This window comes from Mixophyes fleayi, chromosome 11 (genome assembly GCF_038048845.1).
Source record: "Mixophyes fleayi isolate aMixFle1 chromosome 11, aMixFle1.hap1, whole genome shotgun sequence".
Taxonomy (NCBI): domain Eukaryota; kingdom Metazoa; phylum Chordata; class Amphibia; order Anura; family Limnodynastidae; genus Mixophyes; species Mixophyes fleayi.
In genome coordinates, this window is record NC_134412.1 from 1,349,506 (window position 1) to 1,365,605 (window position 16,100).

At 44.9% G+C, this 16,100-nt stretch overlaps 1 protein-coding gene across 4 annotated transcripts in view; it reads left to right on the forward strand.

Annotated features, from left to right (window-relative positions):
• Positions 1–16,100, forward strand: part of PHC2 (polyhomeotic homolog 2) — a 72,689-nt gene that overhangs the window by 12,746 nt on the left and 43,843 nt on the right. For 3 of the 4 annotated variants that reach the window (XM_075191067.1, XM_075191068.1, XM_075191069.1), the window contains exon 2: positions 1,098–1,251. In XM_075191067.1, coding sequence (XP_075047168.1) covers positions 1,138–1,251 — 114 coding nt within the window. In that variant the 5' untranslated portion in view covers positions 1,098–1,137. Of the gene's footprint in view, positions 1–1,097; positions 1,252–1,980; positions 2,121–16,100 lie in introns of those variants that run through there. The other variant, XM_075191070.1, reaches the window with a different exon arrangement.

The following is a 16,100-nucleotide window of genomic DNA, read 5'->3' on the forward strand; positions in this document are numbered from 1 at the left end:
CAAGGGAGGAATGTTAAATAAAATGTGATATCACAGGTGAACAAAGGACGTTGATCTGTCTGCAGCCACGCAGCTCCTTGAACATAGACAAATATAATATAATAAATAGGGGCTCATAGTATCCAGGTCCATCACTCAAAGGTTCATGGTAATAATCTGAGAGTCCTTATAAATATGGATGTAACAAATATATTCCTACACCTGGGGGAGGAGCATTAACAATAATGTTTAAATGGTTTTAAGGTACAAAGTATTTGAGTATTTTTATAACTTTTATTTTGATATATCCGAAAATATGTAACTAAATTTATCATAGGTAGAAAGTATTTCAGCATTTTTTATAGTATTAATTAGTATTTCTATCTCCTCTTCACTTTTTCTGTACCCTATAAGTTATTGTTACTGTATATAGAGATATCTAGTTATATATATACTTATGTTGTTTTCTGATATATATATATCATACTTACCTACTTTCAGTAGGTGACGTCCGAGAGAGGGGCGTGACTAATGGGCGGGGGCCTCGAATTGTGTCCATTTGGCCCCGCCCCCACAAGTAAAATTACGTTTTGTCAATAATTTGACAATGGAGTCCCGGGATGCGGGAGAAATGCAGCTCTCGCGGGAGCCCGGGAGACTGACCCGAATTTCGGGAGTCTCCCGGACTTTCCGGAAGTGTTGGCAAGTATGATATATATTAGTATACACTGTATAGATTATATATGTTTATATGGTGGCTATTAGATGTCATCTTACCTAAATAAATGATGGCACAGTGGTTAGCATTGCAGTCGCACAGCGCTGCAGTCATGGCAGCCTCCTAAATCTGTGGGTTTACTTCCACAAACACATATTGACAGGTTAATGACTTTGTGTGTGGTAGGGAATATAGATTGTAAGCTTGTTGGGGCAGGGACCGAGGTGATGATTCTCTGTACTGCGCTATGTGATAGGTTGACGCTATACAACGGATAATAATACCTCAGAGTTCTGCGCTCTTTGTGCATAACATTGGGAATGGTTCCTAGGAGACTTGTAATATCCTTATAATCTACAGTGAGGTTTATTGACTTCCCCTAATGTTTGTATCTCTGCAGCTGCTGCTTCTCCCAGAGATCTTATTCCCAGACAAGAAAGATGGAGAATGAGCCGCTAAACTCTGCTCTGTCCAGCAGCACCACGGCCGGGGGCCGGCACACTAACCCCTCGCTACCGGTGTACAGCGGCGTCCCGGACCGGCAGACTGTTCAGGTACAAGCAGTAGCTCTGGTACATTATAATAACATAATGTCACTTCCTAATCCATCATTGTCCTGTGTCTCCCGCCAGATTGTAAGCTCTTCTGACAAGGGTCCTGGTTGTATTGGTTTATATGTGGCATCTACTGTACATTATATTAGATGTGAATGTCCTCTGTATGGTAGTTTACTACATATGATACATGTTATTGCTGAATGTGCTCGTGTTATATTATTTATTATTGTTTTACAGTATTATAACATCTCTACGCACACTGTGAAATATACAATGTGATGTGAACTATCTTTCAGAATATCTGTGACCATGGAGCTTACACTCTAGAGATTTACTGACAGAACTGGTCCAATGGGGCTTATAGCTTACATTACAGGTGTATTGGGAGGCTGTGTCCCACAGAGCTGACAATCTAGTTATATAAGACAATGTGACACCCTGGTCAGTATAGCCTACAGTCTAGTACATGAGAACTTACAGTCTAGAGTAAAGGTGTATTGGGAGGTTATATCCCGCAGAGCTAGCCATCTAGTGGTGTAGTGTAAGGGAGGTATAGAGGGATCTCTGTGACTGGTTACTCCTGGCACATGGAAGCCTCCCCTGTCCTCACATTCTCCTCCCTCCTCCATTCAGCAGAGTTGTATGGACTGCGAGGGGCAGAGGTCACCGGGCTTCTCTTTGTGACTCCTGACAAAAGCTTCGTTTTACCAATGTCCCTGGGATGTAACAGGCTGGATGTGCCCAGTACTGGAACGGTCTGTGTGTAGCAGAGGGACGCACTGTGTACTGTGCAGGAATAGGGGAGAGGTGCGGAGATCTGCAGGGTATGACATGAGGCCTCTGCACGGCTGATTGGTGGACACGGTGTAAGTACTACACCTCTATTATAACTAGTACTATCTGCGGTGTCTCATGTCAGACAGTATTACTCAGTTCTGAGTGGAGTATAGTCTCTTGTATCTGCTGTCAGAGAGTATTATTCAGTTCTGAGTGGAGTATAGTCTCTTGTATCTGTTGTCAGAGAGTATTACTCAGTTCTGAGTGGAGTATAGTCTCTGGTGTCTGGTGTCAGAGAGTATTACTCAGTTCTGAGTGGAGTATAGTCTCTTGTATCTTCTGTCAGAGAGTATTACTCAGTTCTGAGTGGAGTATAGTCTCTTGTATCTGCTGTTAGAGAGTATTATTCAGTTCTGAGTGGAGTATAGTCTCTTCTATCTTCTGTCAGAGAGTATTACTCAGTTCTGAGTGGAGTATAGTCTCTTGTATCTGCTGTCAGAGAGTATTATTCAGTTCTGAGTGGAGTATAGTCTCTTGTATCTGCTGTCAGAGAGTATTATTCAGTTCTGAGTGGAGTATAGTCTCTTGTATCTGCTGTTAGAGAGTATTATTCAGTTCTGAGTGGAGTATAGTCTCTTGTATCTGCTGTCAGACAGTATTATTCAGTTCTGAGTGGAGTATAGTCTCTTGTATCTGCTGTTAGAGAGTATTATTCAGTTCTGAGTGGAGTATAGCCTCTTGTATCTGCTGTCAGAGAGTATTATTCAGTTCTGAGTGGAGTATAGTCTCTTGTATCTGCTGTCAGAGAGTATTATTCAGTTCTGAGTGGAGTATAGTCTCTTGTATCTGCTGTCAGAGAGTATTACTCAGTTATGATTGGAGTATATTCTCTTGTATCAGCTCTGTGAGAGTATTACTCAGTTCTGAGTAGAGTATGTTATCTGGTGTAAGAATATTATCCTACTACAAGTTGGACACCACTATCCTGTTTGGGCCACTCTGTGTCAATCATTCGTTACATAAAATGGATTAAAGGACTCTAATGCATAAGATAATCCTCTTTGCATCAGTATCTGCTGTCAGCGAGTATTACTCAGTTCTGAGTGGAGTATAGTCTCTAGTATCTGCTATCAGAGAGTATTACTCAGTTCTGAGTGGAGTATAGTCTCTGTTTTCTCATTTATGTTTTAATATATCTAGTGAAGTATGGATGAGGTATGCAAATATATTTTTTAGTTTAGGAAAATGTAGGTGAGATGAGTGAGGTACAGGTGGGATGAGTGAGGTATAGGTGGAGTGAGTGAGGTATAGGTGGGGTGAGTGAGGTATAGGTGAGGTGAGTGAGGTATAGATGAGTGAGTGAGGTATAGGTGAGGTGAGTGAGGTATAGATGAGTGAGTGAGGTATAGGTGAGGTGAGTGAGGTATAGGTGAGTGAGTGAGGTATAGGTGAGTGAGGTATAGGTGAGGTGAGTGAGGTATAGATGAGTGAGTGAGGTATAGGTGAGGTGAGTGAGGTATAGGTGAGGTGAGTGAGGTATAGATGAGTGAGTGAGGTATAGGTGAGGTGAGTGAGGTATAGATGAGTGAGTGAGGTATAGGTGAGGTGAGTGAGGTATAGATGAGTGAGTGAGGTATAGATGAGTGAGTGAGGTATAGGTGAGGTGAGTGAGGTATAGATGAGTGAGTGAGGTATAGATGAGTGAGTGAGGTATAGGTGAGTGAGGTATAGGTGAGGTGAGTGAGGTATAGGTGAGGTGAGTGAGGTATAGATGAGTGAGTGAGGTATAGGTGAGGTGAGTGAGGTATAGGTCAGGTGAGTGAGGTATAGATGAGTGAGTGAGGTATAGGTGAGGTGAGTGAGGTATAGATGAGTGAGTGAGGTATAGATGAGTGAGTGAGGTATAGGTGAGGTGAGTGAGGTATAGGTGAGGTGAGTGAGGTATAGATGAGTGAGTGAGGTATAGGTGAGGTGAGTGAGGTATAGGTGAGGTGAGTGAGGTATAGGTGGGGTGAGTGAGGTATAGGTGGGGTGAGTGAGGTATAGATGAGTGAGTGAGGTATAGATGAGTGAGTGAGGTATAGGTGAGGGATATATATATAGGTGAGGTGAGTGAAGTACAGATGAGATGAATGAGGTATAGTTGAGGTGAGTGAGGTATAGGTGAGGTATAGGTGGGGTGAGTGAGGTATAGGTGAGGCGAGTGAGGTATAGGTGAGGCGAGTGAGGTATAGGTGAGGCGAGTGAGGTATAGATGAGTGAGTGAGGTATAGTTGAGGTGAGTGAGGTATAGGTGAGGTATAGGTGGGGTGAGTGAGGTATAGGTGAGGCGAGTGAGGTATAGGTGAGGCGAGTGAGGTATAGGTGAGGTGAGTGAGGTATAGGTGGGGTGAGTGAGGTATAGGTGAGGCGAGTGAGGTATAGGTGAGGTGAGTGAGGTATAGATGAGTGAGTGAGGTATATGTGAGGTGAGTGAGGTATAGATGAGTGAGTGAGGTATAGATGAGTGAGTGAGGTATAGGTGAGGTGAGTGAGGTATAGATGAGTGAGTGAGGTATAGGTGAGGTGAGTGAGGTATAGATGAGTGAGTGAGGTATAGATGAGTGAGTGAGGTATAGATGAGTGAGTGAGGTATAGGTGAGGTGAGTGAGGTATAGGTGAGGTGAGTGAGGTATAGATGAGTGAGTGAGGTATAGGTGAGTGAGGTATAGGTGAGGTGAGTGAGGTATAGGTGAGGTGAGTGAGGTATAGATGAGTGAGTGAGGTATAGGTCAGGTGAGTGAGGTATAGGTCAGGTGAGTGAGGTATAGATGAGTGAGTGAGGTATAGATGAGTGAGTGAGGTATAGGTGAGGTGAGTGAGGTATAGGTGAGGTGAGTGAGGTATAGATGAGTGAGTGAGGTATAGGTGAGGTGAGTGAGGTATAGGTGGGGTGAGTGAGGTATAGGTGGGGTGAGTGAGGTATAGATGAGTGAGTGAGGTATAGATGAGTGAGTGAGGTATAGGTGAGGGATATATATATAGGTGAGGTGAGTGAAGTACAGATGAGATGAATGAGGTATAGTTGAGGTGAGTGAGGTATAGGTGAGGTATAGGTGGGGTGAGTGAGGTATAGGTGAGGCGAGTGAGGTATAGGTGAGGCGAGTGAGGTATAGGTGAGGCGAGTGAGGTATAGGTGGGGTGAGTGAGGTATAGATGAGTGAGTGAGGTATAGTTGAGGTGAGTGAGGTATAGGTGAGGTATAGGTGGGGTGAGTGAGGTATAGGTGAGGCGAGTGAGGTATAGGTGAGGCGAGTGAGGTATAGGTGAGGCGAGTGAGGTATAGGTGAGGTGAGTGAGGTATAGGTGGGGTGAGTGAGGTATAGGTGGGGTGAGTGAGGTATAGGTGAGGCGAGTGAGGTATAGGTGAGGCGAGTGAGGTATAGGTGGGGTGAGTGAGGTATAGGTGGGGTGAGTGAGGTATAGATGAGTGAGTGAGGTATAGGTGAGGCGAGTGAGGTATAGGTGGGGTGAGTGAGGTATAGATGAGTGAGTGAGGTATAGATGAGTGAGTGAGGTATAGGTGAGGCGAGTGAGGTATAGGTGGGGTGAGTGAGGTATAGATGAGTGAGTGAGGTATAGGTGAGGCGAGTGAGGTATAGGTGAGGCGAGTGAGGTATAGGTGAGGCGAGTGAGGTATAGATGAGTGAGTGAGGTATAGGTGAGGCGAGTGAGGTATAGGTGAGGTGAGTGAGGTATAGGTGGGGTGAGTAAGGTATAGGTGAGGCGAGTGAGGTATAGGTGAGGTGAGTGAGGTATAGGTGAGGCGAGTGAGGTATAGGTGAGGCGAGTGAGGTATAGGTGAGGCGAGTGAGGTATAGGTGAGGCGAGTGAGGTATAGGTGAGGCGAGTGAGGTATAGGTGAGGCGAGTGAGGTATAGGTGAGGTGAGTGAGGTATAGATGAGTGAGTGAGGTATAGGTGAGGCGAGTGAGGTATAGGTGGGGTGAGTGAGGTATAGATGAGTGAGTGAGGTATAGATGAGTGAGTGAGGTATAGGTGAGGCGAGTGAGGTATAGGTGAGGCGAGTGAGGTATAGGTGAGGTGAGTGAGGTATAGGTGGGGTGAGTGAGGTATAGGTGAGGCGAGTGAGGTATAGGTGAGGTGAGTGAGGTATAGGTGGGGTGAGTGAGGTATAGGTGAGGTATAGGTGAGGGATATATATATAGGTGAGGTGAGTGAAGTACAGATGAGATGAGTGAGGTATAGTTGAGGTGAGTGAGGTATAGGTGAGGCGAGTGAGGTATAGGTGAGGTGAGTGAGGTATAGATGAGTGAGTGAGGTATAGGTGAGGCGAGTGAGGTATAGGTGAGGCGAGTGAGGTATAGATGAGTGAGTGAGGTATAGGTGAGTGAGGTATAGGTGAGGTGAGTGAGGTATAGATGAGTGAGTGAGGTATAGGTGAGGCGAGTGAGGTATAGATGAGTGAGTGAGGTATAGGTGAGGTGAGTGAGGTATAGATGAGTGAGTGAGGTATAGGTGAGGTGAGTGAGGTATAGGTGGAGTGAGTGAGGTATAGGTGAGGTGAGTGAGGTATAGGTGAGGTGAGTGAGGTATAGGTGGGGTGAGTGAGGTATAGGTGGGGTGAGTGAGGTATAGGTGAGGCGAGTGAGGTATAGGTGGGGTGAGTGAGGTATAGGTGAGGTGAGTGAGGTATAGATGAGTGAGTGAGGTATAGGTGAGGGATATATATAGGTGAGTTTAGTGAAATCTAGGAGATAACATTGTGGCTTCCTGTAGATCAGACATTATATATAACTTGGGTGACTCTGATCTCTGGATTAGGACATTGATATATTTCTTGTTCATACGTCTTCTATGTGTCACACGTCGCAGTCTGGTGTCGTCCTTTCAGTAGTTCTCTATATAGTGTCCATATATGTTATATACTAGTGTGTTGGATTAGATTCATGTGTTACACTTCAGTTTATTTTGTCTTTCATCATTTGTAACTTTTCATGAATAAATGTTGCATTTTGAAGAGAATTGTATGAAGTGTGATGAGATTCATATTGTACAGGACGGAAACCATCACGGCATCCAGGGGACACTGGGACTATGGGGGTCACTAACAGAGGTACTCTCCTGTGAGCTGACACTGGGAGTACCTGCCCGCAGCCAAACAGGGTTACAAACAGTTCATGACAATCCTTCTATTAGTTTGGGGTCTGTTTTAGGGTATAATGTCGTTTCTGGGTGAGTGTGGCTGGTCCTGGCCATGGCCGGGTACAGGAATGATGGAGAACCTGTCATTGGGGGAGGGGAGGTCAGTGATGGATGGGATGAGAAGCAGCCATATCCGGATGTTCCCTTCATACAACAGTCTCTTGTATTGTATCAAGCTTTGTGAGGGGTAAATAAGGTAACTTCTTCAACCCTCCTAACCTCTGACCCAGCCGCCATGGCTGATAAATCACTGTAATGGTGTAGACATTTAACACCATGTGTACCAGGTATCATCCTGGGGTGCCTGCTGGATGGGCCCCGGATCCTGTTCAGTGAGGGTGATGCAAATAAACACAGAATTATTATGGGATTTTGTATAATTGCAGTCTAGTATATTCTTGATAAAAGTGATTTTATTGCGGAACAGTCGTCATCATTAAATAGTACAATGCGCTCTACATGCAGACGCAGTATAATGTTACCAGGTGTGCAGTAATATACTGGGGGCTTTGTCAGACATTCATGGCTAATTTTACAGGGGTTTTTATAAAGAAACTGATGCAGCCAGACAAGTAGAATAATGTGCTGCAGAGGGAAAGATGCGTGGTGATTATTATATGTTCTTTATATGCCACCAGTCATATTACGCAGTGTTGTACTATGGAATTATCAGTCCCTGCCCCTAGTTACATTCTGCATTGTGCTATAGTCCTATATATACTATAGTCATAGTGCTATATTGGAGACAGTTCCAGAGATAATAATAAACGCATGAACAGAGGCCGGATATAATACATTCCTGCGGATGCCACCGTCTCACGTCATGATATAATACACTCCCCACCACTGTAACGTTATCTGATACTTGCAGTTAAACCTTTATCTTACACTCACCGGTTTTACAACTTCTCTGAATTTATACTTTTTATAATACCCTCACTTTATTGCTGTCAGTATACTCATTGCAGAACCCATTCTAGTTACCGGTATATAACACAGAGCCCATTCTAGTTACCGGTATATAATACAGACCCCGTTCTAGTTACTGGTATATAATACAGAGCCCATTCTAGTTACTGGTGTATAATATAGAGCCCATTCTAGTTACTGGTATATAACACAGAGCCCATTCTAGTTACCGGTATATAACACAGAGCCCATTCTAGTTATCGGTATATAACACCGAGCCCATTCTAGTTACCGGTATATAATACAGAGCCCATTCTAGTTACCGGTATATAATACAGAGCCCATTCTAGTTACCGGTATATAACACAGAGCCCATTCTAGTTATCGGTATATAACACAGAGCCCATTCTAGTTACCGGTATATAATATAGAGCCCATTCTAGTTACCAGTATATAATATAGAGCCCATTCTAGTTACTGGTATATAATATAGAGCCCATTCTAGTTACTGGTATATAATATAGAGCCCATTCTAGTTACTGGTGTATAATATAGAGCCCATTCTAGTTACTGGTGTATAATATAGAGCCCATTCTAGTTACTGGTATATAATATAGAGCCCATTCTAGTTACTGGTGTATAATATAGAGCCCATTCTAGTTACTGGTGTATAATATAGAGCCCATTCTAGTTACTGGTATATAATATAGAGCCCATTCTAGTTACTGGTGTATAATATAGAGCCCATTCTAGTTACTGGTGTATAATATAGAGCCCATTCTAGTAACTGGTATATAATATAGAGCCCATTCTAGTTACTGGTGTATAATATAGAGCCCATTCTAGTTACTGGTGTATAATATAGAGCCCATTCTAGTTACCGGTATATAATACAGAACCCATTCTAGTTACCGGTATATAATACAGAGCCCATTCTATTTACCCGTATATAATACAGAACCCATTCTAGTTACTGGTATATAACACAGACCCCATTCTAGTTACTGGTATATAATATAGAGCCCATTCTAGTTACCGGTATATAATACAGAACCCATTCTAGTTACTGGTATATAACACAGACCCCATTCTAGTTACTGGTATATAATATAGAGCCCATTCTAGTTACCGGTATATAATACAGAGCCATTCTAGTTATCGGTATATAACACAGAGCCCATTCTAGTTACTGGTGTATAATATAGAGCCCATTCTAGTTACTGGTGTATAATATAGAGCCCATTCTAGTTACTGGTGTATAATATAGAGCCAATTCTAGTTACTGGTGTATAATATAGAGCCCATGTCACGGGCACTAGGAGTCTTTACCCAGGGATCACCAGGTGATAGGCTTACCAGAGCAGTATAGGTGGTAATATGGTACTCTGGTAGCAGGGTGATCACGGAACAGGAAATAGCAGATGATGAGATGCTCAGGAAAGTCTATGACTAGCAGCACTGGCAATATGGAGGTAGTAATACACGAGGAACTGTATGGACAAAGGACACGTGAAGGTAGTCAGTGGTCTGCGGTAGCAAGTTGTACCACTGCTATAGTGAGGAGGAATGTCCAACAGAAACGAGGAGGTGATGAGAGTCAGCGGTCTGCGGATAGCAAGTTGTACCGCTGTCTGAGTGAAGGAATGGAATCCAAGTGGAGGTATCCGGGGAGTCAGTGGTCTGCGTTAGCAAGTTGTACCACTGCTATGTGAGAGGATACTGGAACAGGTGAAACTGTAAACAGGAGTCAGTGGGCTGCCACTAGCAAGTTGTACTACTGAATATATATGTGAGGAGGTGCACGGGGAGAGACTGCAACACAATATATACACGGGCACCTTGACTTTGATCCACAGTAATATGCACAATATAAATGTATAAATGACTGAACAACACTGCCAATATAGAAAGTCTCTTGAAGTAATCCGGCATGAGATAACACAGTCAATGATGGCAGTAGAGTCAGCAGATAGTACACTCCAGAGGAGAACCAACACAGTCAATGATGGCAATAGACTCAGCGGATAGTACACTCCAGAGGAGAACCAACACAGTCCAGCAAGGTATGCAATACACAGCACAGTCAATGGGAAGTATGCATACCGTGGTTCAGGAGAAGGCAGTCAGACAGGAGTGCAGAGATACCTGAAGGGCAGGAGGCCAGCAGGATACAAGTCCCTGGATGGGTGAAGCAGGGGTCTAGCAGGTGCAGCGCACAGGTAGGTAGACCAGCAGGGAACACAGGAAGGCGTGGAGCGCGGATCAGCAGTAGATGGATGAGTAGCGCTGAGGAGTAACAGCAGCGGGTCTCTGCGGGAACACGGAGGTAACCAATAGCAACCAGCAGGTGCAGTAACGATGGGACACCGGAGCAGAGTTGAACTGGAACAGATGATCACGGAGAGTAGCGGGTAGCAATAGTGGCAGCAGACTCAAGGAAACACGGTAGAGTAGACAAGGACTGAAGACTGAAGCGCACAGAGGCAGCGGATAGGAATCAGCTAAACAGTCACGATGAAACACAGACGGGTTGCAGGTTGAAGACTGTAGTGCACGGAGGCAGCGGATAGGAATCAGCTAGCAGTCACGATGATGAAACACAGACGAGTTGCAGGTTGAAGACTGTAGTGCACGGAGGCAGCGGATAGGAATCAGCTGGCAGTCACAATCATGAACAGGTGAGTGGATGTGGTTGAAGCCTGTAATGCACGGAGGCAGCGGATAGGCATCAGCTAACAGTCCCAATGATACATGGTAGAGTTGAAGTGATTAGAAGACTGTAGTGCACGGAGGCAGCGGATAGGAATCAGCTCACAGTCACGATGATACAGTAGATGGTAGAAGTGGTATGGGAACCACAGTAGCAGAAGTGGTTTGGAAACCACAGTGGTAGAAGTGGTTTGGAAACCACAGAATCAGCAGGGCTGAATAAACAGGAAACACAGGAACACCTTCAGAGACTCATGGGGAATGAGACTCCAAGATCAGGCAACGTGGTGTTGACCACAGGTGCTTAATATAGGGAGGTTGCCTGATCTGCCAATTAAGTTAAAGGAACATACACTGAAGGTTTGGAAAGGGCTGCGCATGCGCAGTCCCTCAGGATAGAGGACGTCCACGGTTCCTAATAGTCCGGGAAGAAGCACTCACAGTCCGGTGAGTGACAGTACCCCCCCTTTTAAAGGTGGGCACAGAACGCCTGGAACCGGGCTTGTCCGGATTTTTGGAATAAAACTTCTTCAGAAGGGCAGGAGCATTAAGATCTTCAGCTTTGATCCATGAACGCTCTTCAGGACCAAAGCCCTTCCAATGAACGAGGAAACGGAGGACTCCTCGCGAAATTTTTGCATCCAATACCTCAGTAATCTCGAAATCCTCCTCCTGATGAACTTGAACTGGCTGCGGTGCTGAGGGAGGAGTCGAGAAACGATTGATAAAAAGAGGTTTGAGTAAGGACACATGGAAGGCATTGGAAATCCGAAGATTCTTAGGAAGAAGAAGTTTAACACATACTGGATTGATAACTTGAATGATCCTATATGGACCAATAAAACGAGGGGCGAATTTCATAGATGGAACCTTCAAACGAATATTTTTGGTAGATAACCAGACACGATCTCCAATTTTTAGTGGTGGAATAGCCCGCCTCTTCTTATCTGCGAAAGACTTATATTTGTTAGATGTCTTCTTTAAACAGGTTTTGACCTGAGACCAGATATTTTTGAAGGTCTGACAAGCAGTCTCCACAGCAGGAACTTGGGTGGGCGGGAGGGCAGGAAATTCCGGAAAAGACGGATGGTGACCGTAGACCACAAAGAATGGAGTTTTGGATGATGACTCATGGTACATGTTGTTATGGGCGAATTCAGCCCAAGGGAGCAATTCTACCCAGTTGTCTTGGTTGGCTGAAGAGAACATCCTAATAAAAGTCTCAAGATCTTGATTGACTCGTTCCGTTTGTCCGTTAGATTGCGGATGGTAAGACGATGAGAGTGCTAATCGTATGCCCAAGGTTTTACAAAGGGCCCGCCAGAATCTGGAAACGAATTGTACTCCTCTATCTGACACAATCTCAGACGGACATCCATGGATGCGGAAGATTTCTTTAATGAAATGTTCAGCCAGAGTAGACGAGGAAGGTAAACCGGACAGAGGGACGAAATGAGCCATCTTCGAAAATCTGTCTACCACTACCCAAATAGTATTGTGATTCTTACTTGGTGGCAAATCAGTAACGAAATCCATACTAATATGGGTCCAAGGCTTGGACGGAATGGGTAGTGGTCGCAGCAACCCTGCTGGAGTTCTGCGGGAGGATTTGAACTGAGAACATAAATCACAGGAAGCAATAAACTCTTTGACGTCTCTCCTCATTGAAGGCCACCAGTAACTACGAGAGAGAATCTCAAAGGTCTTATGTTCACCGGCGTGTCCAGAAAAACGAGAGGCATGGAACCACGAAAGGATTTTCCTCCTCAGAGTAGGAGGCACGAGGGTCTTCCCAAATGGTAGCATTTTGGTGGATGAAGCAGCCAGAGAAATACATTTGGGGTCTAGAATAGCATGGTTGGGAACCTCTTCTACATCAGAGGACGTCACAAAAGCTCGAGATAGAGCGTCAGCTTTCTTGTTCTTAGCAGCTGGTTTGAAGGTTATAATTAATTCAAAACGGGAAAAGAAAAGAGACCATCTTGCTTGACGAGGGTTCAAGCATTGAGCAGATTGCAAATATGACAAGTTCTTATGATCCGTGAAGATCGTCACCGGATGGCGAGCTCCTTCCAACAAGTATCTCCATTCCTCTAATGCAGCTTTGATGGCCAGCAACTCCTTGTCCCCGATAGTATAGTTTTTCTCTGCGGGCAGAAGACCCCGAGAGTAGAAGGCACAAGGATGTAATTTTTGTTGCTCCGAGCGTTGAGAGAGAATAGCTCCTAAGCCCACATTAGAGGCATCTACTTCTAGGAAGAAGGGGAGTGTCACATCAGGTTGTCGCAGAATGGGAGCAGACGAGAAGGACTCTTTGAGGATTTGAAAGGCTTGGAGAGCCTCAGATGACCATTGCTTAGTATTAGCCCCTTTCCGAGTTAAGGCCACAATGGGAGATGCAATGGATGAGAAGTCTTGAATGAAGCGTCTATAGTAATTGGCAAAACCTAAAAAACGCTGGATGGCACGAAGAGTAGTTGGCTGAGGCCAATGTAGTACAGCATTTACTTTGTCTGGATCCATCTTCAGGCCAACTCCGGAAACTATATACCCCAAGAATGGAATCTGGGGTAACTCGAATGAACATTTTTCCAATTTACAGAACAACGAGTTTTTCCGTAGTCTGGAGAGGACCTCTGCCACATGTTGGTGATGAGAAGGCAGGTCCTGTGAGAAGATCAATATGTCGTCCAGGTAGACAACGACACATACATATAATAAGTCCCGAAAGATCTCATTGATGAAACCCTGGAAAACCGCGGGGGCATTACACAGCCCGAAGGGCATTACTAAATATTCGTAATGCCCATCTCTGGTGTTAAACGCGGTCTTCCATTCGTCACCGGAACGGATTCTAATTAAATTGTAGGCACCACGAAGATCCAACTTAGTAAATATCCGAGCTCCCTTGATGCGATCAAATAGCTCAGTGATCAGCGGAATGGGATACCGATTCTTGATAGTAATGGCGTTGAGTCCACGAAAATCTATACAAGGGCGTAATGATCCATCCTTCTTTTTGACGAAGAAGAACCCAGCTCCAGCGGGAGAGGTGGAAGGTCGAATGAACCCACGCTGGAGATTCTCCTGTATGTACCCAGATGTGGCTTGAGTTTCAGGTAACGAGAGAGGATAGACCCGACCCCTGGGAGGAGTCTTGCCAGGTAGAAGGTCGATCGGACAATCCCAAGAACGATGAGGAGGAAGACGTTCAGACTGAGCTTTATCAAACACATCGGCAAATGAAGCATACTGAGGAGGGAGTCCCGGGGAGGAAGATGAGATGGAAGATTGCTGTACTTTAAGAGGAATAACTTGAGAGAGACAACGATGGTGACATTCAGACCCCCAAGACGTAACTTGAGGGGTGCGCCAGTCAATCTGGGGAGAGTGACATTGAAGCCATGGAAGGCCTAAGACAATCGGACTTGTCGTAACAGGAAGAATTAAAAACGAAATTTCTTCATGGTGTAGTACACCAATCTGAAGGGTTACTGGAGACGTACTCTGGGTGATGAGACCATTGATGAGACGTGATCCATCTATAGCCGTCACAGTAATGGGTGTTTTTAAAGTGATCACTGGTAGGGACCATTGATTCACTAGTGATTTAGAAATGAAATTTCCTGCTGCTCCGGAATCAATCAATGCCTGTGACTCAAAGGATTTGGTAGCAAAGGAAATCGTAACATCGAAAGCGCAGACTTTAGATTTCATAGACAATGGAGAGGACTCCAGGGACCCTAACTTCACCTCTCCAGAACTAGTTAGGGCCTGGCATTTCCCGATTTCTTAGGGCAAGAACTGAGCATATGTGTGGAATCAGCACAATAGATACAGAGTCTATTCTTTACTCTTCGTTTCCTCTCTTCTAAAGATAATTTGGAACGTCCTATCTCCATGGGAATCACAGAAGGTGAAACTGGACGAAATTGAGGGTTTAAACGAAGAGGTGCTTTAGCAGAAGTTGTTTTCTCAGATTCTCTTTCACGAAATCTCATGTCTACACGATGGCAAAGAGAGATCAAATCTTCTAGTGACGAAGGAAGCTCTTGGGTAGTCAGTGCATCTTTAATTTTATCGGAGAGCCCCTGCCAGAAGGCGGCAACTAATGCTTCAGTGTTCCACTGAAGTTCAGAGGCTAAGATCCTAAATTGAATGACATACTGTCCTACTGTATGGGAGCCTTGTCGCAAACGAAGAATGCTGGAAGCAGCGGAGGTCACACGACCTGGTTCATCGAACACACTTCGGAACGTGGAAATGAATTTGGCACTATCTTGTAGAATTGGATCGTTTCTTTCCCACAGAGGGGAGGCCCAAGCCAGGGCTTGTCCAGAAAACAATGAGATAAGATAGGCCACTCTGGAACGATGGGTAGAAAAATTTTGAGGTTGGAGTTCAAAATGGACTGAACATTGGTTAAGGAAACCTCTACAAGTTTTGGGGTCCCCGTCATATTTTGACGGAGTAGGCAGGTGAAGCGTAGGAGCTGTAGACACCTGGGATGGCACTGGGGAAACGGAGGAAAGCGCAGGAGCTTCAATACTAGCTGTAACAGTCTGTCCAGATGTTCCTTGGGAGGTTAACGATTGGTAACATTGAAGTAACAGCTGTTGGCGAGCATCCTGTTGCTCCACACGGCTGACCAGATGCTGCAGCATCTCTTTAGCAGTAGGTTCCGTATCTGGGTCTGTCATGGCCTGATCTTACTGTCACGGGCACTAGGAGTCTTTACCCAGGGATCACCAGGTGATAGGCTTACCAGAGCAGTATAGGTGGTAATATGGTACTCTGGTAGCAGGGTGATCACGGAACAGGAAATAGCAGATGATGAGATGCTCAGGAAAGTCTATGACTAGCAGCACTGGCAATATGGAGGTAGTAATACACGAGGAACTGTATGGACAAAGGACACGTGAAGGTAGTCAGTGGTCTGCGGTAGCAAGTTGTACCACTGCTATAGTGAGGAGGAATGTCCAACAGAAACGAGGAGGTGATGAGAGTCAGCGGTCTGCGGATAGCAAGTTGTACCGCTGTCTGAGTGAAGGAATGGAATCCAAGTGGAGGTATCCGGGGAGTCAGTGGTCTGCGTTAGCAAGTTGTACCACTGCTATGTGAGAGGATACTGGAACAGGTGAAACTGTAAACAGGAGTCAGTGGGCTGCCACTAGCAAGTTGTACTACTGAATATATATGTGAGGAGGTGCACGGGGAGAGACTGCAACACAATATATACACGGGCAC